Genomic DNA, 26593 nt, shown 5'->3' with positions numbered 1-26593 from the left:
ACACCGCGAGGAAAAGCGGAGGGCGCCTCACCTGCCGCAGCTCCTGGACCTCATCCTTCAGCGCGTACACGGTGTCGACGAGGCTCCTGAAACAGAAGGGGGGCTCCTGAGCCGGGAGGGGCGGAGAGGCGGCCGCCCGCCCAGCCAGGTCTGCGCGCCGGGCGGCCTTCCGTGCCCGGGGCACAGGCCCAGCCAAGACGTCCCTTCAGACCCCACCCCCACCCCACCCCCCCAAGGCCAGCACCCCGCGCTCCCCCAGAGACCGCGTGCCTGCCGTAAATCACCGGAGTACATCTTACTTTTCTTCTATCACTGTCTGACCGTTGCTTTTAGTTTCTTCCACGATAATTTTCTCTTCTTCCGGAAGCAAAACTTGTGGGGCAGATTCTTTGCGTGAACCTATCATTATTTGAAAGAAAAAAAAAACACCCCCAGGTAAATTCCACGGCCGAAGGAGAAGAGAACTTGACTACGCAAGCTACGTAATTACCAATCCTAAATCCCCGGTGTTAATTCCAGCAGGTTAAAAACCGTACACCCTCCCAATAAGACCGAGAAGGGCAACGTTCGCCGGCTTCCTCCACCGAGCCCAGCCTTTGGCAGACCCACGGCGTGTGAAACACGAGGTCCTGCGCCGTTCATTTGGCTTCAGGCCCTGAAGCCGGATTGGGGATTTTTTAAACCCCCACACATTTTCAACAGGCGGTGAGCTGAAGTTCTGACCACTGCCCCGACTATCTCGGAGGAAATATGCAAACTCTGGGGGAAAAGTATTCACATGACTCAGCTCTGTGCCCCGTCATCCCATGAACTGTAACTTCCCGTCGGATCACGCAGTTCACGGACACCGAGTGTTTCCCACGTCCAGGAACGGGCACGGAAAACACTTCACTCACAGCGCCAGCTGATGGCGGGGCAGAACGTGGTCCGGAAAGAGGGCGTCATCACTCGCTTCTCCTACGAAAACTCTACAGTCCCTGGAACCTGAACACCTTTCCCCCAACAGCAAGGGCAGCAAGTTGTTCACAAGGTCAGAACAACGTTGAACCAAGACCCAGCACCAGAGCTTACCCAGGACAGCCGCCCAATAAACATGGACTGCAAAACAGGGACCTCAGAGATCGACTGAGAAACCCAATCATGTCAAGAGGTGAAAGTGAGAAGCCAGTCTCCTTTAAGGACGCACAGGAAGAGGATCTGTTTAAGTTCCGTAGCCCTAACAGACATCATATGCATTTTTGAAAAATGACATGGATGCGCATTTGAGGACGGACACAGGACCTCCAGACGCCTGTGAGGGGCGCTGCCGCAGAGCCACTCGTCCCATCAGCAGCACACCTGCCGTGGGGGACACGCTCGCTCATCTCGCAGGTGGCGGCTCGAGCTGCCTGGTCTCGTTCTCTCTGCTTTGCCTGCGCTCTGCCCTCCTAAGGCTGCCTCACTGGAGGATGGCACTTGTGCGTCCTGACATCGTGGGGACAGCCAGCGTGACACACGTGTTTTCAAGACAGGCCTTCACAGTTTCACCAGTGTTTTACGAGAAGCTCAAGTGCCTCTGGCAGAACAGGACGAGCAACGGCCTGATGACAAGAGGGACGACCGAGGCCCAGAGCCTCCAGCCCTCCCCTCTGGGGCCGCGCGCTACAGGGAAGAGGCCCGCGGGTGCCGGCCCCTGGCCTGGCATCCAAACCCCGCGCCCCCCGCCCTGCACCGGGAGGCCGGGGTGCGAGGCCGCAGGGAGCTGGACAGAACAAGGAAGCGGCCGGCTCCTCCACAGGGTCAGGCCGAGGGAGCTCGGGTGTGAAGACCGCTGCGTGTCACCGGCGTGAGCGTCTCAGGCCAAGGAGGGCGCTTTTCTGCGCCCGAGAAGAACTCCAGGGTCGCCCTCGGACGTGTCCTCGGCTCGTCACGAGCCAGGCGAGCTGCTGTAGTGCTGGTGTTTGGGCTGAAATGGGTTGGTCCTGCTTCAGAGATGCCCGCTGGCGGCCCCCTGTTCACGCCCGACGTGGATCCTGGAGCCACGGCTCCGGCCGGCCCGTCGTGGAGGGAGGGCGGCGCTCGGCTCCCCTGGCCCGGCCAGGGAACAACGTTTCAGACAGAAGGCGACAACCTCCAAGACAAGGGCCTGGAAAGGGACGTGACCTGAGAGACTTCATCACGCTGACCAGTGACCGGCCAGCCGCCTGCTGCAGGGGCCTCTGTGCGGGGCTGCAGGCCCTTATCTTCTAGAACTTTCTCAGTCAATGGGAGGTGCTTCTGGGACATCCGCGCCCCACAGGGAAATACTGCTTTAGAAGGAAACTGCAGGTGACCCACAGCCCTGGGCAGCACAGGGCTTAGCAGGGCCAGAACTCTGAGGTCCAGAAGGCCCCGTGCGTCCACCACAGACGCCAATGTGCCCTACGTTTTTTCAGGAAACGTGAGCTTGTGTGTTTTCCTTAAAAACAGACAAGGGCTCCTAGGGACTCGGGTGAGTGCCTGACGTGCAGAGCGCAAAGGCCCCTCTCGGCTTTCCCGGCAAAGAGGAGCAGGTGGGTGAGGTCGGGGCGCTGAGCTCCTGCGGGTCCCCGCTGCTACCTGCTCTGCGCCCAGACCGTCGCTGGGTTACTGTCAAATCATGAGCGGTCGGTGGTGTGTCTGTCACACTCAGTTTGTGACACATATATTTGAATGAACAAGCGAAAGGACCACAGGGTGAAAAAAGATGTGTTTTTCTTTCTTTCTTTCTTTTTTTAACCTAAGAGCATTTACGCAGGTTAAATTCTACGCATTTCTTTTCAGTTCATTTTGCACCTCCCAGGGCAACCTAGGACACTGTGCGTCTGCAGCACCGAGCTCTTCACGTTACAGGAGCAGCAGAAGCGCAGGGGACGTGCACTCTGCTGAGCAGGGGCCGGGGCTCCTGGGTCCACAGCCCTGGGTCTGAGACACACCCAGGCGCCACAGCGAACCATGAGCCTCGGCTCCTTGGCCCGTAAAACAGCGACAAAGCAACCACCGCTGCGGCCGTGCCGGGGACGGAAGTAAAAGGTACCTTTCACCGACGGCTTTCCCCAAGTGAACATGAAGCCTGCAAGGCCCTGTGTAACCTGAGGGCATCGGGGCCGGCGGGTTCAGGAGGCGGCAGGCAGCCTGTTCCCGCGAAGGCGCTTGAGGCCCACAGGCAGAGGGCACTGCCTGCCTCCTGAGGCGTGCCAGGGTGCAAACACCGCTGGCGGATCGGACGGTGAGCCAGGAGGCTTGTAAATGAAGATTGCTCGTCAGCAGACAGAAATCCATGAGCGCCAATCATCTGCCTAGTTTCCAAATTTTCCTAAAATGACTGAAAAAACATCGAGAGTCTCTCAATGAAACAACAAAGGAATATTCTCCAGCCAGGTTTATACGTACGTTGGTTTTCCTCTAAGAACAAAGTTTTAGAAGGCAGACAGATGTAACAAGCTCTCCCAAAGGCCATTTTCGTCTCCTTAAAGATATCACAGCACATGTCCTCTGAATTAAGTAGGTTGGGAAAAAAATCAACTGAACAGCAGAACTTTATTTAAAATCCTCTAAAAGGGTGGAGACAGAGCTAAGCATGTTTGCGAAAGTTCCAGCACCTGCTTCCCAAAGTTTTGTGTTTCCAAGACATAACTGGAATTCTGCCCCACATAATTCTGGAGAACGCTGAACGCTGGGGCCACTTCCTGGAGATTCACAGTGCACACTTAGCATGCTTAAGGTTTTCGGTAAAAATACCCATTTAACTTGAATTCGGCATTTCCTAAATCGGTCTGGGTGCTGCACTTAGCCCAACATCAATAAGTAATGACATTCTGCAGTTTTCTGAACAACGGTCTGAGGAGCACGAGGCAGGCCTATAACCCTGTGTGTGTCCGCGAACACACGCACGCAAGTTCCGGCTGGCTCTGCGGCTGTTCAGCAGGGGTGAATACAATGGAGTAACCTTAGCAGCAATCCAGCCGCCAACACCCACCGCTGACCACCCACCACAGGACAGTCTGCACTGCCACCAGCAGGGGTCGCTCTGCGCCAGGTGGCTGAGAGGGAGCTGACACGGAGGCCTGAACTCGCTCCGAAGTGTGACCTAGGAACTGGACACGGGCTCATAACCCTGTCCCCTAAAACGGTGGCCTTGGGTGGAGAGACACGGGGAGGCAGCGTCTCCATCTCCCGGACAGGGGGCCCAGCAGGCCTCAGGCTCGGGGCCGTCCTGGCTGTGGGACCACCACCTCGTGCCTCATCTGGTGACGAGCGACTCTCAAATCCAGGGCTGGCACACTGTGTTGTGCACGCATGAGGGGCTGCGCTAAAAGCCGCACACAGCGTAGGTTTGTCAGAAAAGGACAGCTGCTTATGTGCCAGCAGCCCGGTAAGTACACGTGCAGCAAAATCCGTGTGACTTCCTAAATGCGTGAGCTTTCTAAAATCTGCATCTAATTACACTCAATGGAGACTTTCAGAATGAAATAAAACATTACATTTTTAAAAATCTACTTAATAAAACCTCTCCCCAAATAAAATGCTGTTATTTACGGCTATGACAAGACTAGACTTCATTTTTCTTAAAACAAACAAACAAACAAACACCCCGAGGGCCTCTGTGGGGAAGGAAGGCCTGTCTGTCTGTCATCTGCACCTTGTTCTGGCCCCACCCGCACCTGCCGCAGGTACTTCTCTTCCTTTCTTTTTATTTTGCTTTTCCTCAGCAGCTGAACATGCGCCTTAGCAAACAAAAACTAAACACGGACCTGAGTCTAAGCAGAAAACGCTCAAGGTTGGCCTTTTATCCATTTATGCAGCCCTTCCCTCCCCCCAAAAAGAGAACTCCTCTTTCTGAAGACAAACCTCCCAGTGATTGAAACCTTATTTAAAAGAAAAAAAAATTAGAAGGAAGTAAATGAAATAAAAATACAAAGAGTGATCCTGTACTGCCTAGAACATCTGCAGCCCATGAAAGTGCAAGCTTTGCGGTCAGGCAGCTAAAACCTGCTCTGCTGCCCAGCCCTCCTCTGGAGGTTACGACATTCAGAGCAAACCGACCGTGTTGACCTGCAAACTACACTACTCCCCGCCCCCAGGCAACAAATATTAAAAGCCACAGGCTAGCAAATGCAAAATTTATTTCAACTGTACATAACAGATGTCTTTTTATATAAAACAAACACTTCATTGCCGTATGCAACCACAAACAGTCACAGCGCACTGTACAGTACAAGGCAACATTCAGATGTACATCCAACTGCGTCTCGGACAGCAGCCACCTGCTGAAAATGGCTTTCCCGGTCACAGATAAAAAGCACAACAAGATAGCGAGTTTTTCCAGGGTCTTACACCACTATTTACAAATCACTGTGTTTTAGCAGTTTTATGCAAAACACGTCATTAATATAGCCTAGATACGTGTGGCAAATGTCAATGCAATGGGAACACTGCCTAGGCCGTTGGCAGAGGGCCTGGTGATGGCTTTCACCTACCTTCTAGTTCCGCGTCTCCACCTCCCGTGAGAATACTAGCAACGGCACACGCAGATGTTACAGAGCTGCATGAACGTAAGGTGCGACCTCGGCATGGCCCAAGTTGCACAAGAGGAGAAACACCGTCTTAGGACGTGCGTCACCACTGCCCAGAAAGACCGTCTGCAAGTTGGTGGCACTAATACTGCCAGCAGGTCACAAGAGCCCCTGGGGCCAGACCTCAGAACACATCCAAACAAACTGCCAGGCTGTTGCTCTGCAGTGACCTTAGCGTCAACAAAAATCATCGTCAAAAAGGCAGCAACTGGACTAAAAGGGATTACGGGAAAAGGTCACAACTGGGGTGCAGAGCACCGAGGAGCACGTCTCCTCGGGACGCCCGCAAAGACAGCGCGCCTGGTGCTCGAGGCGCATCCAAGGGCAGCGGCCGTGCGGCAACGAGGTGGAGGGCGCCGAGCGCGCGGAGGCCTGGCGCAGCCCGGAAGGCTCGCACCGGGATCGCGGCCTCCAAGCCAACGAGAGCTACCAGAGAAGCTGCAACCCTACTGGGCGGGACAGGACCTCAAACCGAACTGCTCCTGAAGCCACCGCGCGAGCGCGAGGCCGTGAGCCGCGCAGGCGGCGTGTCTCCACGCCCATGTGCTGCTCGGCTGGTGTCAGCGCCGGGCTGCGGACGAGGCGCCCGTCTTTCTCACCCTCGTCTACCCTGGTCGACACACAGCCACGAACCCTCCAACCCTCCGAGGGCACGAGCCGTTGGGGAGCTACCACCTGGGCCCCCGCCCCTGCTGAGCCCGCCCTGCACGCGGCGCTGAGGCTGCGCCCGGAGGGCCTGGCGCTCAAGGTCAGGACGCTGAGCGCGGGGCTGAGCGTGGGCTGTGGCGGAGGACACGGCCCCGCGGGCAGGAGGACACGGCTCTCCCTATCGCCACGGCCTGGAGCTCCCGGACGCTGGCTCGGAGCCCTCCACATGGCCGTGGGCTCCTCCCCAGCGGGGACCGGGCGCTACGACCGAACACGACGTGGCACGTGCAGGTCTTCCTGAAGCAGAACTCGGGGGGTGAGGGCAGGGAGGTCTCCTCCCAGCAAACCCCAAATCTGAGACATGCTCAGGGGAGACTTACTCCAGGGACACACACCCGTCACAACCGGGAACGTGGGGGACACGCCACCAGGTGCTGCACGGGGCTTCACTGTGGCGGGTGGCTAGAAACAGACAGCGCGTCCCAGCACAGGCGGGAGCAGGGGCGGGGGTGTGGCGGTGGGGGACGGCCAGGCCGGGACCCAGGCCGTGCCCTCAGCCCTCAGGTAAGCTTAGAGGCGGCCCTGACGCAGCCTGACACGTCTCCACCTGAGCAAGGTCTGGGGTGATGCCGAGTGGGCGTCTGGCCTGCCGAGAAGTGGGGACCTGGGGACACCCATCCGTGGTGGGTGGACGTGCTCGGCCGGGGGTGCTTCTGCCCAGGCCCGGAGCCCACACCAGCCATACCACCAGAGGCCCCTCGTGGTCAGCCGGGGCCTGAGTCGGCTCAGGCCTCGGCTGCACTGGGCTCGGCCCTGAAGGCAGGTTTCTCCTCACGCGCCTCACCCACCGGTCGCTGTGTCTGGCCCACACACCGTCTAGACCCCTGTACGGGGCCGAGTCTCCCCCGTGTGGCTGGCACCTGGCTCCCACGCCCGTGTGGTTCCAGTACAAAACACAGACATGCTCATACAGCTGCATCCACAGAGCGAGACAGTCGCTACGCTGAGAATAGAACCAAACCACGTGCAGCTCTAAGACCCGCACTGCCCCCCGGAGGCCCGGGCCGCGGGCACCCGCCGTTCCCGTCCACAGTCGGTGACGGCAAGTCGGCCTGCACAGAGTACAACGGGAAACATCAGAAACGCTCTCCAGGTTGTTAAAATATCACATAAAAGAGACAGGAAACAGCAAGGAAACATCTAAGAAAAGCAGGCTGCAGTACAACAGGCATCGTTAAGAACAGCTCAGAGGTGCATTAGTTCTGGTGAGAGATATATGAGCAGCAGCTCTTACGAGAGGTCGAGCCCATCCTGTAACTATGGGCTGTCCATACACTGTCATAGTCAGAGTCTTCCGAGAGGTCTGAGGGCTCCAAGCGAGAAAGGCTGCTGCGACGACCCAAGGAGTCTAGACTTGATTGGTCATCATCAGCCAAGACGTGATTATGCATCAGGTCAGTGCCTTGCCATGCTACGACGGGGCGGGGGCGGGGGCGGAGGGGGGGGGGACAGGCGGGGGGGGGCGGGAGGACGGCAGGAAGAGCCACAACCAAAACGTGAAAACAAAAGCAAAAGGTGATGGGAAGAGAAGGGAAAGAGAAAATATTGTTAAAAAATGCAACAACATTCATTTCTCCTCATTCATGGCTGGACTGTAATAACGAGCTCATTAATTAGCACAACCCTCAGAGTAAAGCGAGAGCAATTACTATTTCAACCCAAGTCCCCGAACCATCTCCAAACTGCTCTTTGTGACACTCTTGCTCTTAGGCCCTCACTGCATCGTTTTATGACAAATTAAGCTCACGTCCACAAGAACATTCTGAAGACATGTGACAGTGAGCAAGCCTGCTGCACAGCTGAGTAACAAACTGTCTCGGTTGGGAGCATTTACAGGGTCACTGTGGATACGCCGAGTGCAAAACACTTCCCAGGAATCTGTGACTTACTTCTGCAGCAGGCTCTCTGCCAGACTCCATCCAAATCAGCAGAAGCCATTTTAAAGAGGGGGGGGGGTCCCAAACTTACCTTATGGGGGTGACACAGGCCCACTGCCCCTGGCTCCTCCAGCCGCAGGGTGGGCCCATCCCCAGCCCCAGGGTGCTCACCAGCCCTTGGCCAGGGTGAGGGACTGGGGGGAGGGGACACATCTGCTCAACGCCACCGACCTGACACGGACACTCCCCGCAGCACAAAGGGAGACGCGACGGTAACGCCTCTACGGCAGGAAAAGGGCGGAGGGACGTGGGGAACAGAGAGGAGCCCATGTGGCAGGTGACGGTGAGCAGTGACACTGGCCCGGCAGCAGTGGGTGGGCACCTGGGTGGGCTCCGCACAGCAGCACCGGCTCCTCCTGTGCCTGGTCTCAGAGGTAAAGCTGTTCCAAACCACACAAGGGCAAGCAGCCGGCTGACTCGGATTTCTTCGCCTAAATCCCTACTGTCTAGGAAGCCGTTACATCCTTGAGCAAGGAATCGCTACCAAAGCCGCCTGCCCGATGAAGCCTTCTTGGCATCCTGAGTGGAGGTGGACTTGGGGTTAGACAGATCCGCCGTCTTTACTGTACATCCGAGACCGAAAGCTCCTCTGCCCGATCCGTCTCCAGACATCTCAGCTCCACCCCCTTTTCCAGCACCGAGGACCCATCTCCCCCACCTGCCCCTGAGAAGGCCACGTTTGAGGCCAGCTGCAACTGCACGCCCTCGGGGGCCCCAGAGTGCTCAGCCCATAAGATCGACTAAAGACCAAAGTGCATGCACTGGCCAGTGCTTTCCTTCAGCAGGAGAAATGGACACACAACACAGACACCAAGATGAGACCTGCGTACACCAGGGCCCCGTCTCTTGCACGAAGAAACACACGCAGCGCTGGCATCACCCGTTCTGCTCTGTGAGACGACCATCAGCTTAAAATTTCATTTCAAATAGCTGAAGTTGAGAGGAGTAATTCTTTTAAAGTCTCAAATTCAAAACCGAAAAAAACCACGGTCACATTTCCCAGCCTGTTACTCAGCATCCTGTCTCTTAGTGACTGCATGGAACAGTCGCGTCTTAAATGACAAGGACGGTCACAAAACTACCACTCCATCGTCTGCAGACTCACGCCATGGTGAGGCCTTTCCAGGTCCTCCTGCCCCGGACTGGTCACCAGGGACAGGCTTTCTCACCAGAGAACGGACCGAACATCCAAGGGCGTCATCACGGGTGGACACATAAACTCCTGGCCATAAACGAGTTTCCAGATGGGGAGGGGGACACCGGGGCCCCCAGCGCCAGCAAAGGAAGCTCTGGCCTCCTCCTGAACAAACCACATGCACACCCCATCTGAGGCCTCGCCACCCTGTGCTCAACTCCCAAATGCTGGGGAAATTAAAACAGAAAAGCGTCCTCTTCTCACTGTTCACTCAACAGATACAGACTTTTTTCACCTAAGACACTGCGCCCAGTGAGATGCAGGTGAATTCAATGGTACCCATCTCAAAAACTTCTCAATGCAATCATTTTTAAAAGGGGGAGTTGGCTAAAAGAACTTACTCTAGGCTTTTTTTTTTTCTTTTTAGGGCCGCACCTGCGGCATATGGGCCAACTGAAGCTGTAGCGGCCGGTCTACACCACAGTCATAGCAACGCCAGTTCCAAGCCGCATCTGCAACCCACACCACAGCTCACGGCAACACCAGATCCTTAACCCACTGAACGAGGCCAGGGATCGAATCTGCATCCTCATGGATAGTAGTTGGGTTCGTTACAGCTGAGCCACAAAAGGAATGGCCTAGGCTTATGTTTTTGGCAACAATTCTAAGTAGCCAGAAACCAACACACCACCGGCACACTCTGAGCTGACAGACTCCCCCCACTGCCTTCTAAGCCTGACAGGGTTTCTAAATCTGGCCGGCCCTTACACCTCAAGGTTTCCCAGTGGAGCGCTTGTTAGAAATCAGCTCTTTTACTGAACAGCTCAGGCCCATCCCCACGATGCAGGGGTGCTGGCCGAGGATGCGCCCCCATGAGGGACGGACTGCTCAGCCGAGCCAGTCCGGGGCCCCGGCCGTCCCTGGGCACTCACTCGAGTTGAGCGTCTGGCGCGTCTTGGCGCTGGTGCAGTAAGCCTCAATGACCTTCAGGATCTGGGCGTCCTCCTCCAGCGCAGCCGTGCCTGCAAGGACACACGACACGTCACCGGCCAGAAACAACCAGCACAGGTAACCCAGGAATGCGGATCATTAACCAATGACAGGGACAGCTTACAGGTGTTTTCCAATAGTCACAAAACAGTTACATCCTAAAGGACTTTTGTTTGTTTCTGCTGTTGTGTTGTCTTTTTAGGGCCACACCCGCACATATGGAGGGTCCCGGCTAGGGGCAGAGTTGGAGCTGTGGCTGCCGGCCTACACCACAGCCACAGCCACACTAGGTCTGAGCCGCATGTGCGACCTGCACCACAGCTCACACTACCACCAGATCCCCGACCCACTAGGCAGGGCCAGGAGCCGCACCTGCATCCTCATGGACACCTGTCAGATTTGCTCCCGCTGCACCACAACGGGAGCTCCTGTTCTACGTATTTTTTATCTGCAACCTATCTGGCAAAGCGTTCCTACGCTAAATACACATGAGCTGCCTCACTCACCCCCAAGGCACAGGATGCCCTATCCTGACAGTGAAAAAAGGCACGAAACAGGAACAAACCATTCACAAGAGGACACAGTAGGAAAGAAAAATGCTCATTCTCACAAGAAAAGAAGTGAAAATTAAAACTCCTGTTCTGGAGTTCCCGTTGTGGCGCAGTGGTTAACGAATCCGACAAGAAACCATGAGGTTGCGGGTTCGGTCGCTGCCCTTGCTCAGTGGGTTAACGATCCGGCGTTGCCGTGAGCTGTGGTGCAGGTTGCAGACTCGGCTCGGATCCCCCGTTGCTGTGGCTCTGGCGTAGGCCGGTGGCTACAGCTCCGATTCGACCCCTAGCCTGGGAACCTCCATATGCCGCGGGAGCGGCCCAAGAAATAGCAACAACAACAACAACAACAACAAAGACAAAAAGACCAAAAAAAAAATTAAAACTCCTGTTCTCACACATCCCCTGACGAAGACGAGAACGCACGCGCGTCCTCAGGAGCACGAGCGAATCCGGAATGGAAAAGTCCCCTCCAGCCTCATCTGGGAGGGAGGAGTGACCCCTGGAAGGGCCACCTGACCAAGGGGGCTAAGGCGTCAGCAGCAGCACTTCCTCTCGTCGGGAAAGTCCTGCTGGACGCGATCCAGGACGTGTGCGACGGCTCCACCGTAAACCGTGGGTTCCCCCAGCCTGGCTCCACCGGCCCGCGAGGTCACAGGCGTGTACAGGCTCAGACCCTCAGGCCCAGCACACCTCACACCGTCGGGGCTTACACTCTGTTTTCTGTTCACTAGGCTTTCCCCTTCTCTGAGATCCTACCTATACATTTTGAAAAAACAACGCAGGAAGGATGGAAGGCCGAAGTGTTTATAAGCTGTGCCAACAACCTCCACACCATCTGCCACGGTAGGACACACACACACGGGGCAGGCCCAACACTGCCCAGAGGTAGGCGTCAGCACCAAGAAATGACTCTATTTGGTCCCACATGGTCCAGCCAGCATCTTCTGTGTGGGAGGCCGAGAGGCCGGGGCCTAAAGGCCAGGCTGCCTCTGGCTCCTCGCAAGTTGGCACGGGGGCGCTCAGGCCGGCCCCACAGCAGGGCCCCCGGCCACGGGGTCCCAACCCGGCCTGGGCTCTGCGGCACACGGGGGCTGTGGGGTCGGTACGGCAGCGTCCATCGCTGGCCCTGTGGCTTGGGCGCTGACTGCCGCCCGAGACTCCAGGAAGCCGCCACCCCGTCCCCACGCCGTGCCTGCCGGCCCGGGCCCTCGCCCGCACTCACTCTTCCTCAGCGCGAACTCCTCGTCCGAAGGCTTCCGCTCGGGCTTGCGCTTAGGGAGCAGCTTCTTCATGGTCTTGGGACTCTTGCTAAGATCCTGGGGAGAAGGGGGAGGACGTGCTGAGCAAGCCCTGCAGGGGGAGGCCCGCGGGCAGAGGCGCGGTGCTGCCGTGACGCCGTGAGCTGGTGGGCACTCGGCCGGTGGGCAGCGCCCCTCCCCCCACTCCTGATTTTCCTCTGTCGGCCGCTAGGCGTTCATTTAAAACGAACAGAGAAAAGCTGTCCGGTCCCCTGGACCCGCCAGCTCGTGGCCACACCCAGCGGAGTGCTCCCTGGCCTCCAGGCAGTGGGCACTGAGCTTGGCCCTGTGGGCACAGACACGGCCCCTCCGCCAGGGGCACGGAGCGGGCCCCGCACCTCGGAGCAGGAACAAGAACGAAGGCAGACCCCTCACAGGCCCCAAGCAGCTCATCTATCTTTCAAGTCGCGGCAGAAACACGGGGATTCCCTGGGCGGACGCGCGGCCGAGGCGGAGCTCACCTCCTTGTAGCAGAGCGCAGCCGAGGGCCGCAGCGGCGGCGCGGGGCGCAGGCAGCTCAGGCTCCACGGCTTGGGGGTCTTCGGAGGCTCCAGGGGCCCCCAGTTGATGGTGGTGTGCGGGGTGCCGTGGTGGGAGGGGTGGGGCAGCGTGTGGTAGGTGGGGGTCAGCGGCGCCGGCTTGCTGTCTGCGTGCTTGCTGGACGGGGTGATGGAGTGGGAGGGGAGCTGCGAGGACAGGGCGGGGAGAGCAGACACACCGGTCACCGTCAGAGGACCCCCGCCCGGCATGTTCGCTCCGCTCAAACCGTCCCAGGGAGGTAACCCCGCATCCCGAGCACCTCGCCCAACCTCCGGGCACTCCGTTCCTGGGCCACCTGGGCCAAGCGGGGAGCCGGTGCCCCTGGCCCTGCTTCAGGTCACGGCCGAGCTTGGGTCACGAACAGCAGGATGCTGGGGGGCCAGACCCAGACAGGCCACCCACCACCTTTAATCGCCACCGAGTCACATTTGCGAAAAGGCACTCCGTTTGGTAGAGATGCCCGAGTCTTACAAAAGGAGGCGTCCCCTGCGCGGGCAGCGTGGTGATGAGGAAGGCAACACGCGGCCCTGTACTGCTCACTGCCTGCTGATCCCGGGCTCGGCCAAACTAGGGACCGATCCCCGTGTTTGTAAAAAAAAAAAAAAAAACAAAGAAAATTCCTGAAATCCCCACCACGGCCCAGCGGGTTCCTCCAAATGCAGAGGCTCGAGGCGGCAGCTTCGACCCCTGCTGGGCACAGGGGGTTAAAGGATCGGGCATTACTGCAGCTGTGGCTCGGATTCAATCCCTGGCCCAAGAACTTCCACATGCCATAGATACAGCCATAAAATCAGGGAAACCAACTTCCTGAGACACAGGCCTAGTCCTACCACTGGCTGCTTTTGCGTGACGAGAGCAGGCTACAACTGTCACAGAGACCCTGTTGCCCAAACAGCCCGAAATACTGTCTGTCTTGTGACAGAACCACTTTGCACCACGTCCTGTCCAGCAACAAGGCCACAGAAGGGACAGCGTCCTGTTCTCTCCTTACCTGAAAGGTCCGCAGAGGAGCCCTTCCTGCTACGGAAATGGGTGCTCTTCCAGCTGGACACCGCCAGGCCACAGGGACAGGACACAAAGCCCGACAAGAACCCCCGAGAACGACACACAACACATCGACGCCAAGCAGTGGCGGCTTCTGCTCCCCTGGCACCGGGTGATGGGAAAAGGGACAGGGGAGGCCAGGGTCCAGACACAGAGCCACGTGGAACCGGACACAAGCCTTTGCAAAGGCTCACTTCAGGCTGTCCCAGACAATCGGGGTGAGAGGGCACGTCCCTTTCCTCCTTATATACACACACACACACACACACACACACACACGGACACGGCACGGCCTCAGGACAAATCTAGTCCCGTGACAGCTGAGCAGCTTTCGCATTTGTTCTAAGTATGGAAAAGTGATACGCGGCGCAGCCATCCAAAATCAAACATCACCTGAAGCAAATGAGTAGTTTACCGCCAAAACTGTTGAGAGAAATTGAGTAAAATTTCTCGAGTTCTGCGCTGCACCTGTGACCAGCACGCTACGCCACGGCCGCCACCCGGAGCTAAAACTTCACCGGTGAGGGCGGCGACCATGGATGCGGACTGCGTGGTGGACGCGTCCCAGCAGAGAGCCTAACCAACTGCAAGGGCGGCAGGAGAGCCCGCCAGCGGGAATGCTCCGTGGTCCTGAGCCACGTGCAAGAAGGGTGCCTGGTTCGTCGACACGGTCTGCCAGAGAGGCCGGTGTCGCACCCAGGAAACGCCAGCACAGAGACGTTCTGCACACGGACGCCCTGGTGCTCATGTAGCCTGAAACGTTCCACCACCCGCAAAGTTAAGGAGCTGTTGGGCTTTTCTAAGTAGAACATACAGATGTCTTAAAACCAAAGCAATGCGTCAAAAATTACATCTTAATGCCTTCAACATGATTCTGGTCCTCTTCATCCCCGTAAATATTTGTTTTGGGGTTTTTCTGATGAAATTTAATAAATACAATTAAAACTCTCAAAAAGCCCCCCAGGGACCAGTGGATCCCAGGGTTTTGGTTGAAACCCCCTAAGTTCGTCTGCGAAGCTCACTTTGGGCAGAGGCAGCTTCCTGTCTGGGTGCCGCGAACTCGTGTGTGCTTGCGCGCGTGTGTGCACAGGCACGCGAGGAAGCACAACCAGGCCGTCTCACAGGCACTATTTGCTCTCCTGATCTAGATGCCGACCGAGCCTGAAAGCGCTCGGCCACTTGCAGGCCACTGAACGCGAGAGGCCGACCCAGGCTGTGGGGGCAGAGGCGCGGGAGCCCTTACGGTGTGAGACGGCACGGAGTGAGGCTTAATGGTGGGGTTCCCCGCGGACGTGACCTTCGTCTGCTTCTGCAGATGGTCCACCCACTCGTGCAGGTCCTGCTGGTTACTGCACGACACCAGGATCCGCTCGATCATGCTCCCTGGAGAGAGACACAGGCTGACACGAGAAAGCTGGCAGAGCACGCACGCGCGCACACGCACACGCACACACACACACACGCGTGCGCGCACCCCCACAGAGGGTCAGCAGGGTTTCTGCTCGGCCCGCGGAAGGGGCAGCGAGAGGCCCAGAGAGGAGCTGCCCTCATCACCATGACAGATGCATCCGCAACGTCTGTGCCTATCACCTGATATTTCAAATGCATTTCTATGATTTTCACTGTCCTCAAGCTTTGTGATTGTCATTCCTGTCGTTGGTAGCTTTCCCTAAAAAAGACCCCCCCACAAAAAAAAAACAATTAGTGCTTTTCTAGTAAAGAAGGTACAGCTAATAAAGGAAATATTAAATGCTTTTAGAAACGGCAGAAAAACTATCTTCGCAGAGCAAAAACGCTTAGATCATGTATAACACAAAAACCTCCATGTCAAGTAAGAAATCGTAATGGCGTGATCATGAAATGAGCTGGCGAAAAGGCGCAGGGCAGCAAACCAGAACGAAACAGGTTCACCTCATGAGCTGCTGTACACACACACATCAGGACACAAGGGCAGTACACATCGTGATAAAAAAGAAGGAACCAGAGTCTCTGGCAGCTATTCTCAATGATGCTGTTTATCGAAAGGAAGCTCAGATGTGCACTGAGATGCCCAGCAAGTGCCACGTCTGCAGGCAAAACAGGAGACAAAGCGGAACGAGAGGAAAAGTCCACCCGTTACCCACGGCCGTCCACCAGACCGGAAGGCAACAGTCGTGCCGAGCACTGCACATGGCACAGAAACCAGCAGCCAACCCGTCTACCCTGAAAGCACCGGGCTGGCGAGGGGTGGGAACGTCCACGGAGGCCAGAGACGGCTGCAGAGGGGCCATGACAGGTGAGACAACACAAAGGCGGACGTGGGGCCAAGCAAGCGCCGGGAGGTCTACCAGGGCTGAGCCGAGCCGCCCCGCAGGCCTCCCAGCAGGTGGACTGCGGGCTCCTGTTAGCGGGGCAGGGGGGCGCGGGGACCAGAGGTGCCGCCCAACACCTCTCAGTGCATGAAGTGGTCCCCTCCCTCCAGGCAAAGGACCATCCCACCCGGGGCCAACGGGGCAGCCCCACGCAGGCCCCTCATCAGGACGGACACTGCGCATGCCTGCCCAGGGTCCTAAGCCACAGGGGGACCGAGAGCTCAGAGAAGCCCTAAGGAAACAGAGCTGTGGGACTGAGTCCCGCCCAACAGAGACCGGAGAACAGGGCAGAAATGGACACTGACCGCACGGCGGATGGGGGTCACAGCACTGGGAGACCCCCGGGAACCCGCGCAGGTGGGAAAGGGCCCCCAGGGCACGCTCTGCAGGCCAAAGCAGGCCCCGCCCTGCCTCCTGGGGTGTAAAGCACGACACAGGAGGACGCTGACAGAAAAGGACCAAGGTCAGCTAACAGTGGGAGCCACCAGCACGGGACCGGAGCAGGTGCTCCCTCAAGCCAGAGGTCAGCTCAGCAGCAGGCTTACAAATTAGGAGGTGTCATTTTTCTGGGCTTGCTCGTGCGTGTCTGCTTTAATGATTTCAAAGTGCTCCTCCTGGAATTACTGTGTGCTGACAACTCCTTGTTGGGCAGCTAAGCTTTCTGTGCAGGTGCAAACAAGCCTCGGACACTCTGGACTCAGAACCTGCAGGTGCTCTTGCGGGCACCCCCCAAACGGTGTGCTGCGCGTGCAGAGACGCAGCTCAGAACACACAGAGGGCGACCTGGGATGGGGCAGCACCTGGTGACCAGCTGGGCCCAAGACCTGAGCGGACAGGCGGCAGCTCCATCCCCACACAGGCAGGGCAGAGAGCCGTGCCGAAGACACCAGCACGCGCACAGAGGAAGCCCAGGCACCCGGTGCTGCACTTTCAATCTGTGTCACAAGCAGAAAAGCTCTCCCTGCACTTTCTTCTTCAGTCAGCTCCCGTATCCCCACAAAGAAAACCCGAGAAAACGACAAAAAATAAAAGGGCTAAATCGTCACTTGCTGCCACCAATGCTACCCATGACTTTCGTGGTGGCACTCGGCTCACAAGCCAGCTGGGCTGCGCCGCCCGCCAAGCCAGCCCGCTGCAGCGCCCACCGTGCGGCCAGGACCGCAGGTGGGGCCGGGGCGGGCCTCACACTTCCGCCCGCTGCCTTCTTCACGCTCAGGGGACCACAAGGGCCCTACGCTGCAGGCCCGGGGACACACAGGTGGGGGCGTGTGCACATACCCGAAGGCGACGCGGGGCACACGACACTGCACACAACACACACACAGACGCCTGCAGACGTTAACGCAGACATGCAAGCCTGGAAATGCTGCTCAGATTCTCAATAAACAAATACAAATTTAAAACGTGTTTTACCTGATATATGAAACCACTCATCCTAGGACTGGCAGACAACATCAGCAAGATATTTGGGAAGAGCAGAAGGTATCTTTCGTTCTTTTCCTAGTGGAAAAGAACAAATTCAAGTAACTCTTTAAAAATGCATGTTTACAAATGTGAGGACAAATATTAGGCCTTATGCAATACTACAGCATACTTCCTGTTTAGATACTCCGCTCTGCCAAGTGCAATAGATAAATTAAACGAAAACTAAGGCTGTATTCTCAGACTCACAAGTAGTCCATGTGACACCTTCTTATAAAATCTGGTTAAGGAGTTTGGCTCTGCCGTTAACTCTCAACTAGGCTGAAGTTTTTCATCTGTGGTTGCCAGAAAATGGAGGAAAAGATCTCGTAAAGTTTTTGTGGGAGTGGGTGGCCAGGTGGAGCCCGCAAGCTGAAGGAGGGCAGGACAGAACGCCGAATGGATTCCCGTCCATCGACAGGTCCCGGCACCCGCCTAGAACCCAGACGCGTCAACCCCATGGTGTTTCCATCTGTCCCAATTCACACGGAAGACCTAAGAGCATGATCTATGGGTTAAAAATCACTTGCTTCAAGGATGCAACAGGCAAGACCACAAGTCAAGGACAAACAGGTCCAAGAATCCAGAAAGGCAGGCAGCACTGCCAGAGCGGCCGTGAGACGCCGCCCACAGAGGGACGCCGGCGGGAGGCGGGCAGGGCTGCAGGCAGAGGCCTTGGAGAAGAGGCTGCCGCAGCTGAAGAAGCGCTGGAGGCTGCTCTCAGCACAGGCCCTGGGAAGCCCAGTGGCCCAGAGCCTCACCCCGACGAGGCTCTGCAGCGTGGCCGTCACCCAAGTCACTCTGTGAGCGCCGTCCGCCGGTGCTTTGCAGAATTATTTCGCAAAGAAAGCACTCCGGGCAACGATACCATACGTTTTTAAAATGGTTTAAAAGTATAGGATGTAAAAAACGTTTCTGGAAAGATCTGGGGTTTTTGATCAATGAGGCAGACTCGAAAGTCAGCCTTTCCTGTGGTACCAAGTCCAGTTCCGACAGGCAGGAGGAACAGGCGTGGTGAGCCTAAGGGTCAGCTTTCTTGCTGTCCTGAGAGTCTCACATTTGATAATGGGTCACCAGCATATTTTGGTCACTTTATTTTTCACAAAGGGAAAGTAAAATTCAAAAAGAGGCACTTGTTTAGGGACCCAGCTGACACGGAACTCCTGTGAACAGAGAGACAGACTGCTCAATTTTCATTGTGTGGGGCTGTCCTAAAAGTCTGGCTTCATCTCTCACTTAGACCAAACCCCTAAGACAACCGTGATTCCCCAAATCGAGCGCCCATCAGGCTCCGTCACGGCAAAGTGTGATGATCTAAACCACGGAGACGGCAGGCTCCCCGCAATGTCGGCGCCGGGAGCAGCTCCTGCCGGGCAGACGTGCCCCTGCGGCAGACGCCTGCCAAGCGGGCCTCCTAACGAGGGAGCCTCGGACTGCAGGCCTGCCTGGGCACCCTTTCAGCTGGAGAGGCTGAGTGTGGCTCATCGTGGCCGGGTCTAAACAGGTCACGTGGTCCCGACCAGCTGAGCCTCTCCCAGCGCAGGAAGCCGCTTTTACAGGCGGCAAAGATAAAGGGCAGACAGCCAATTCCGATACAGGACAGCGGCCCATGAAATGCTATCATCGTCTGGCGTTCCTTTAAAACTGTGTATCACAGGATCGTGAAAGCCTGACATTCTACAGGATTCACGATCTTGACGGCTGTGGCCGAGGCGCCCTAGAAAGCACTTAGAAAACAAATTTAATGCAAGCTGCACGCAGCTCTCAACTCGACCTCTGTCCCAGGAAATCGAATGGCTGCAGAGCACAAGGCAGACGCTGGAGTGAGAGCGAGGCTGGGCCAGCAGCCCGGGCCTGCGGCTCACCCGGCTGCCGGGGCTCACCCGGCTGCCGGGGCTCACCTGGCCTCCGGGGCTCACCTCGCTGCCGGGGCTCACCCCGCTGCCGGGGCTCACCTGGCCTCCGGGGCTCACCCGGCTTCCGGGGCTCACCTGGCCTCCGGGGCTCACCTGGCCTCCGGGGCTCACCTCGCTGCCGGGGCTCACCCCGCTGCCGGGGCTCACCTGGCCTCCGGGGCTCACCTCGCTGCCGGGGCTCACCCCGCTGCCGGGGCTCACCTGGCCTCCGGGGCTCACCCGGCTTCCGGGGCTCACCTCGCTGCCGGGGCTCACCCCGCTGCCGGGGCTCACCTGGCCTCCGGGGCTCACCTGGCCTCCGGGGCTCACCTCGCTCCCGGGGCTCACCCGGCCTCCGGGGCTCACCTCGCTGCCGGGGCTCACCCGGCCGCCGGGGCTCACCCGGCCTCCGGGGCTCACCTCGCTGCCGGGGCTCACCCGGCCTCCGGGGCTCACCTGGCCTCCGGGGCTCACCTGGCCTCCGGGGCTCACCCGGCCTCCGGGGCTCACCTCGCTGCCGGCGCACTGAATCAGGACCTGGGACATGTGAATGACGTGCCCCAGGGTCTTGATGTCGTCCCCCTCCCAGCTCCGGATGGCTTCCGTCAGGATCTGCAGCTCCAGCTCCTTCCTTTTCCGTACTTCCTGACACTGGGCCTGAGAAACACAGAACGCTGTGCCAGGGGACGGCAGGCCAGAGCCGAATCCTGCTGTCACGCTGTGCATCTCGCGTCCCAGGACAGCCCAGCCCTGCGCAGAGTGACCGTGAACTCCCACGTGCGGAGTCAGGGCAAGAGAGACCCACGACCGCTCCGAGACGACAAGACTGTTTTAGAAAAGCAGAGCAAACCCGGCCCTCTCAGAAGAACTGTGACCTGCACACGAAAAACATCTTCCCATCTTCCTAGTGAAAGAGACCGAGAGGGAAAAGCACCACTCGTGATATAAAAAAGGGGACACGTTCCAGCAACAGTCGGCAAGACCCCATGACAGCAGACAGAAAGAAGCGCCAGGATTCCCTCTCACGCTTTGTCCCGAAAGACACCGTGGAAAGAGGTTCAACATGCGTTCTAAGTCATTTTAAGTAGCTACAGCATTATGTGGTAGGTACCTTTCAAAAAATTTAAATAATTCTCATTTTTCTGGTACCCACGTTCCAGCAAAGGCTGAGAGTTTACCGGCCATGGAGCAGCGACTACGCTTGTATTTTTAGTCATCAGAGTGAACCCAGAGCAGAATTCACAAGCAGTTTTTTTATGACCCAGCTTAAACAACTTCTCTGCATTCATTTGCCGTAAAGTGTCTGACTGGAAAAAGAATCAGAATGGGGCTCAGTCACTTACTGAGAGGTTTTTGAAGGCGGTCATGGATTTCTGAATATCTTGTCTGTCTGGATGATAATCCTTTGAGGAAAAGAAACACACTATTAGCTTCATAAGGAAAAGTGCTGCCTTAGAAAGGCACTCTCTGCAGACGGGCTCACAGTTTTGACCCTGGCACTGCCCTACTCTCCCCAGCAGCAGCGTGCTGCTCCTCCGGCTTCAAGGGCGTCAGGGAGCGGGTGGACAGTCACTTGGACCCCACCCTGCAGGAGGCCAGCGCACCGCCTGGCTGCTGGTCCAGCCTCTGCCGCTCCGGCCCCAGCAGGCCGGACGCTGCCCTCTGGGAGGCAGCTCGCCTCGCCGCAGCCACGCCCGGAACCGGAACCCCCGTTTCTGCCAGCCCGCAGCCTGATACCTGCAAATACGGTCATCCTGTCGTGACTATCATTACTCGCTTGCTCACCCCACATTCCTGCAGTGACGGCTCAGTGCTATTTAAACATCAGCCTGATGCTTCCTAGCCACCAGGAACTGTTCTGTCGGCAGCAGTGGGTGACAGAGCCGAGAGGGGAAAAACGACTTCAGACTTAACATTGAGTGACAGGCCGCTGGCAGAGCCCTCCTGCCGGTTCTGGCCCGGACTCCTCTCCCCGGGGAGGGGTGGGGGTGGGGGGCTGGCGGGGCGCGGCCCTACCTCCATGTGCCTCTCCAGCTCCTTGAGCAGCGCGGGGTACTTGTCCAGACGCATGAACGGCTTGCTGAGGCCGGTGGTCAGCACGAGCACCCCCGGGCTGCTGGCGCCCTTCATCTCCATGAACTCGCCCAGCTCCTCGCTGACCCGAGAGCGGCCCCGCGGGAGAGAAGAGGCCACGGTTAGAGCTCAGAAGGGCCGGCGGAACACGACCACGCGGGGTGCATGCCACCGCTCCCCAGGAGAAGAGCCACGTGCAGGACAGCAACAGCACGGCTGCCCACGCACGAGAGGCCCTCACGCGCGCGTGTCCCCGTGTGAGCTGCCTTCTTCGAGCCGGAGCAGAATCCGAGCGTCTGGGACCCGAAGGCGCTGAAGCACGAGAGGGGACACTCGGATGACGGCCCCAGGCCCCAGAGCGCAGGGGACACGGCCGCGCGACGCAGCCATGCACAGCCGCAAGGACTCAGGCTTTCCACGTGCAAGAGCAGGTTCACGTCAGTTTCGTTTCACGCTCACAACAGTGAGGCGGAAAGTCATCCCCACACGCAGATGAGGAGCCGGGGGCACAGGCAGACGCGACGAGGCTCCCATCGCCGCCGCCCAGCCCCCAGCCCCGCGCACGCTGCCGCCCAGGAGCTCCGTCCGGGCCAGCGGCTGTGGCCAGGGTCACAGCTGCGGATCAAGCTCTGTCCCCGACACGTTATGACTTGTTTTTTTGACAAACAAAGGCTCTTTCAGCTTAATTTCTACTGATGCTGGAAATCCTTACTCAGCTGTCCCCTCATTTACTGAAAGGACACTGTGGGCTGCAAAGTGGCCACAGGCGCTCAGGGGACTATCAGGCAGCCAGGAAAAGCGTGGCAATTAAAGCACCGGAGAAAACAAAAGTCACACCACAGCGGAAGTCACGAACCCAGAACCCGTTCAACACAGGCAGCCGCGCCCTAATGCTGGCTGCTGTCACAAGATAATGCAAAAGGTCCCAACCAGCTGACGCAACAGAACCAGTGGTTCTGAATGTACCTTCTCAAGATTCACACTCAGAACTCAAACCACCACAACGCAAGCAACGTTAAGACCGCAGATAAGACTTTAAAATCAAAATGCTACTTTAAATCAATCCTTCAAAAGTAATATTCAAGAAAGAAAAACACACCCAGATTAATCTCGCCCTAAGCGTGGCAGCTCTAAGACCTCCACAAGGTAGCGGTTACAAGCTAAGATCCCAGGAGGCGAAGTGAAGGCTGACGGGCCACGAGCCCCCCAGGAGCCCGCTCTCGATTCCACGCCTGCGCTGCGGCCGCGGGTCTGACCTGCAGAGCCCAGGGGGCTCAGGGCACGCATCCCGCTGCCACAGCTCCGTCTCTGGGCTCACACTGCCAGGGCGCTGGGGACACGGCTCAGGGAGGGCAGAGGGCCCCACGCAGAGACACAAGCTGAGGTTCAGCTGCGACACAAGCGGGCGTTAAGTAGCAGCAGAGACGCGGGTGAAGGGCACAGCTTGGGAAACAACTTTCCAGGGAACTTTAAATGCCACCTTTGGGACAGAGCCTCGCACCCATGAGGCCCATGTCTGGTTAGAATCAGTCCCCCCAACTGCCCAGCCCCCCGCGAGGATCCACCTCCGACCAAAACAGGGTGAGGAGAGAGGAGGGCGCCGGCGGCCTGAGGCGCGCCTGCCACCCGCTCGCCCGCATCTCGGCGGCCGTGCCAGCACTCCGAGAGCGTCTTCCCCGCCCCTCGCTCGCGTGCCCACCCCCCAGCGCGGCCAGGTGCCCCGACAGCCCCTGCTGCCCCGCTGCCCCTGCTTCCCCGCCTCCCTGCCGCCCCTGGGGCGGGAGGGCAATGGCAGGCATATTGGTCCTCGGCTCCCCGCCGCGCTGCACCCGGCCAGGCTCGCTGCACCCAGGGGCTGGGCCTCCACCGCACCCGACGAAAGAGATTAGAATCCTTCCGCTCTTAAGCCCGCGGGAAATCGAGAGAATGAGGCGGGCCGATACGGAGGGAAGAAGGGGCGGCGCCAGGCGCTCTGCCCACGTCCTGCTTCCCGCCCACAGCCCCCGGGGCCAACAGGCAGAAGACTGGGGGGGGGGGGTTGTCCCCAAGGCCCTCCCAGCAGGCATTCACCTCGATGCCACTGACACAATCTTTCCATTTATGGGTTAAAAAACTTGTCAACTGCCGTTTTCAAAAGAAACCGTAAGAATCTTCCCGAAACACTTACTCCCAAAGCGTGCCCTCGGAAGTGGAGCCTCCGCGCTGGCTGAGGGCCGAGGCCCCTCCAGGCCCCCAGGCCCCCCCAGGCCCCCCACCCCAGGGAACCACCTGTACTCGGTCTCCTCGGCTTACTCCTGCTTCAGGTGGAAAAGCAAACGCTAACCGTCTCCCACTTCCTGTTTCCCTACAAAACCCAGTCCCCACTGGGCAGGGACGCCTATGCTTCTGTAGACCCAGGTCCGCCCCACGCGGAGGCGTCACCTGCCAGCCCGGCCCCTTCGGCCACCGTCCATTACACGAGTGACTTCTGAGACTTCTTAGCGGTAGTTCCCGGGCACGCATTTCGAGGGTCAGTGTTGAATAAACAAGTGGACATTAGCCCTGCGATTCAGGTACGACTACAGAAAGAGCTGCTCTGGGGGAGGGGGCCCCAGATGCATCCCCCTCCCCCGCCCCCGCAAGTGCCCCGGACGCACCTGTGCTGGGTGAGGACGCTCACTGCAGACGGGTGGTTGGCACAATACGCCAGGTACAGGGTCTTCATCTGCGGCATCAGGCTTAGGAAGCAGCCTCCGACTCTCTGCTGGGCCTCGGGCACCCTGCAGACAGGTGACACGAGGGGAGCCGTCCTGAGTCCCAGGACCAGTGCCGACAGAAACGGGAGTCGGCAGGGCCCTGTGCACCCTGCAGGACGACATGCACGGGCCCCGACCTGCTCCTATACCGGCGCCAGCGGGGTGGTGGCCTCGGAAGCCGCTCCGCCACAAGGCAGTGAGCTAAGCCGTCCTTTCCTCCCACGTCCAGACGCCAGGGCCTGTGCACGGGTCCAGGCCTCCTTGGGCAGGAGAAAAGCAGACGCCAGGAAGCCTCCCGTTTTGCAGCGTAAGGAGAGACAGGACACATGGCATCCAGACAGGGACTTGACCAAACACAACCACCGGCTCTCCCTTCCGGGGGTGGGGGCCCTGGAGCCAGAGCGGCCCGGAGGCCCTCCTCTCCTGCCAATCCCACTCTAACCAGCGATTGCGGTCCTTTCTTCCAGAAGGACCGAAAAGACGAAAAAGAGAGGACGACGACGAGCACCAACTCCGGAAGCTGAGAAGCAGGTGGCGCAGAGTCCGACTCGGCAGGCAGCTCGGACCCGGGGCCCAGGCCACGCCCAGCAGGGAGGCCCCTGGGCAGCAGGTGCTCTCACCTCTGCTCACCTCGAGGTCGCTGCAGGGACTGCAGCAGGGGTCTCGCACTGAAAAGGGGCGGGAGAGGGCCCAGCCACCCCCCACCCCACCCCCGGCAAGAGCCCGGCACTCCGGGAGGAGCGGGTGCTTCAGGGCAGGAAAGCCGAAGGGCTCCTCTCCCTGGGGAAGGTGACCCAGAGAGACTGTAACCAAGAACCAGGAACACCGCGGTGGCCAGCAAAACAGCGGCCAGCACTGCCCCTCAGCGCTCAGGGCGCCATCCAAAGTGGAAGACGACGTACAGATCACCAAATGCTTCTGGAAAAACAACAGGATGACAAAGAACAAGAGGGGGATTTTAGGGGAAAGAATGGAGCAGTTACTCTTGGGGCAGAAAACCACTCACAGAACTGCAACTGACCCTGAGAGAAGTAACAGAAGGTGCTCCATCCATTTAAAACACAGAAATGATGCTTTGAAGAACACTCAGGACGGAAATTAAAGAGTTTCCGGAAACTAAAATGACAGCACATCCGCCACTGGGAAACGGGAAAATGAAGTTCCGGAACCCTCCAGCCTAACGGGGCAGAAAGACAACATCAGGAGGCCAGGCCAGCAGACCCGCGCCAGGAAAAGCCTTCCAGGTTCAGAAACACGAGAAGCAAAGGCAAGGAAAGCTCACGCGACTCGGCAGACTGAAGGTCCGGTCTCCGCGTGGAACGCGCCCAAGGGGCACCAGAGACCCCAACCGCGCACGCGCACAGGGCTTCAGAGGTCCAGAATCGAGCAGTCAGCCACAGGACCTTGGGACAACACGGAGCCCTGGCACTTCCCACCAGTCTGTGCCCATCTGAGCCACACCTAAGGGTGAACCACCAAGCCCTGCTCTCTCAGGACGTTCCTGGAGCCCAGGAGGGAGCGACGGGTGTCAGCTTGGGGGCGGGAGAACTGCAGCCGGGACCCGGGACCCCGCGCAGGGCGGAGGGAGAGCTGGAGGGTCCAGAGAGACTTCCTCTCCTGTCACATGCCGTGACTGCCTGTGTCGAGGGCACTGGAGGGGATTAGGTGGTGGGGAAGGGAGAGAGGGCAGGTTCGGCGCCGTCATGGCTAAGTGAGAAAAGGACGAGTCCAGAGCAGGAGAGGCCCCAGGTGGCAGAGCGCCGCTCAGCTGCCAATGGCACCTGCATGGCGAGTGCCCTCGGTGCCCAAGACCATCAGCCCGCAACAGGCATGCGCTTCTAACCGAGTTGCTGCTCAGCTCACCTGTTCTGGCCGGAAGCGGAAGGAAGCCGGCACCTGCACTGCCTGCAGCCTCCTGCCAAGCGTGAGCCCCTAGTGGGTTTTAACAGCCCTTGGGGCTGAGTCACGGTTCTGTGTACCGGCAGGATAAACAGTCACTGACTCAACAAACCAACATCGCCCACTTACCCAGGCGCTGGGAATAGATGAAAACAGAGCAAGAAATGGTCCTACTTAAAAGTGACTGCGAGCTTCCAGGAGAATGGGAAGCGCGTACAAAATAAACTGAATATAAGACAGAGAAGGCACCTGGATTTTATAAGATGCAGAGGGAGGCAACCACGGGGAGCGTTGGGGGGGGTCGCTTCTCGGCCCCCAGGGGCAGCGAGACGCCTGCTTTCTGAGCTGAGGCACAAGGAGGGAAGGAGCAGAGAGACGGGGGGTGGGGCCCATAGGGGAG

At 58.3% G+C, this 26593-nt stretch overlaps 1 protein-coding gene across 13 annotated transcripts in view; it reads right to left on the bottom strand.

The window, feature by feature from the left end:
* ARHGEF7 (Rho guanine nucleotide exchange factor 7) overlaps nt 1–26593 on the bottom strand; it is a 103650-nt gene that overhangs the window by 3199 nt on the left and 73858 nt on the right. For 7 of the 13 annotated variants that reach the window (XM_021065922.1, XM_021065923.1, XM_021065929.1 and 4 more), the window contains 13 exons: nt 24196–24318; nt 21503–21641; nt 20830–20889; nt 19997–20143; nt 17544–17630; nt 15370–15448; nt 15023–15162; nt 12657–12881; nt 12120–12213; nt 10286–10375; nt 7516–7692; nt 300–399; nt 32–86 (listed from right to left, as the gene is read on the bottom strand). In XM_021065922.1, the coding sequence (XP_020921581.1) occupies nt 32–86; nt 300–399; nt 7516–7692; nt 10286–10375; nt 12120–12213; nt 12657–12881; nt 15023–15162; nt 15370–15448; nt 17544–17630; nt 19997–20143; nt 20830–20889; nt 21503–21641; nt 24196–24318 (1516 nt within the window). Of the gene's footprint in view, nt 1–31; nt 87–299; nt 400–5104; nt 7693–10285; nt 10376–12119; nt 12214–12656; nt 12882–15022; nt 15163–15369; nt 15449–17543; nt 17631–19996; nt 20144–20829; nt 20890–21502; nt 21642–24195; nt 24319–26593 lie in introns of those variants that run through there. The other 6 variants (XM_021065924.1, XM_021065934.1, XM_021065933.1 and 3 more) reach the window with 3 other exon arrangements.

Source organism: Sus scrofa, chromosome 11 (genome assembly GCF_000003025.6).
Source record: "Sus scrofa isolate TJ Tabasco breed Duroc chromosome 11, Sscrofa11.1, whole genome shotgun sequence".
Classification (NCBI taxonomy): Eukaryota; Metazoa; Chordata; class Mammalia; order Artiodactyla; family Suidae; genus Sus; species Sus scrofa.
This window is presented reverse-complemented; position numbering and strand designations above follow the sequence as displayed.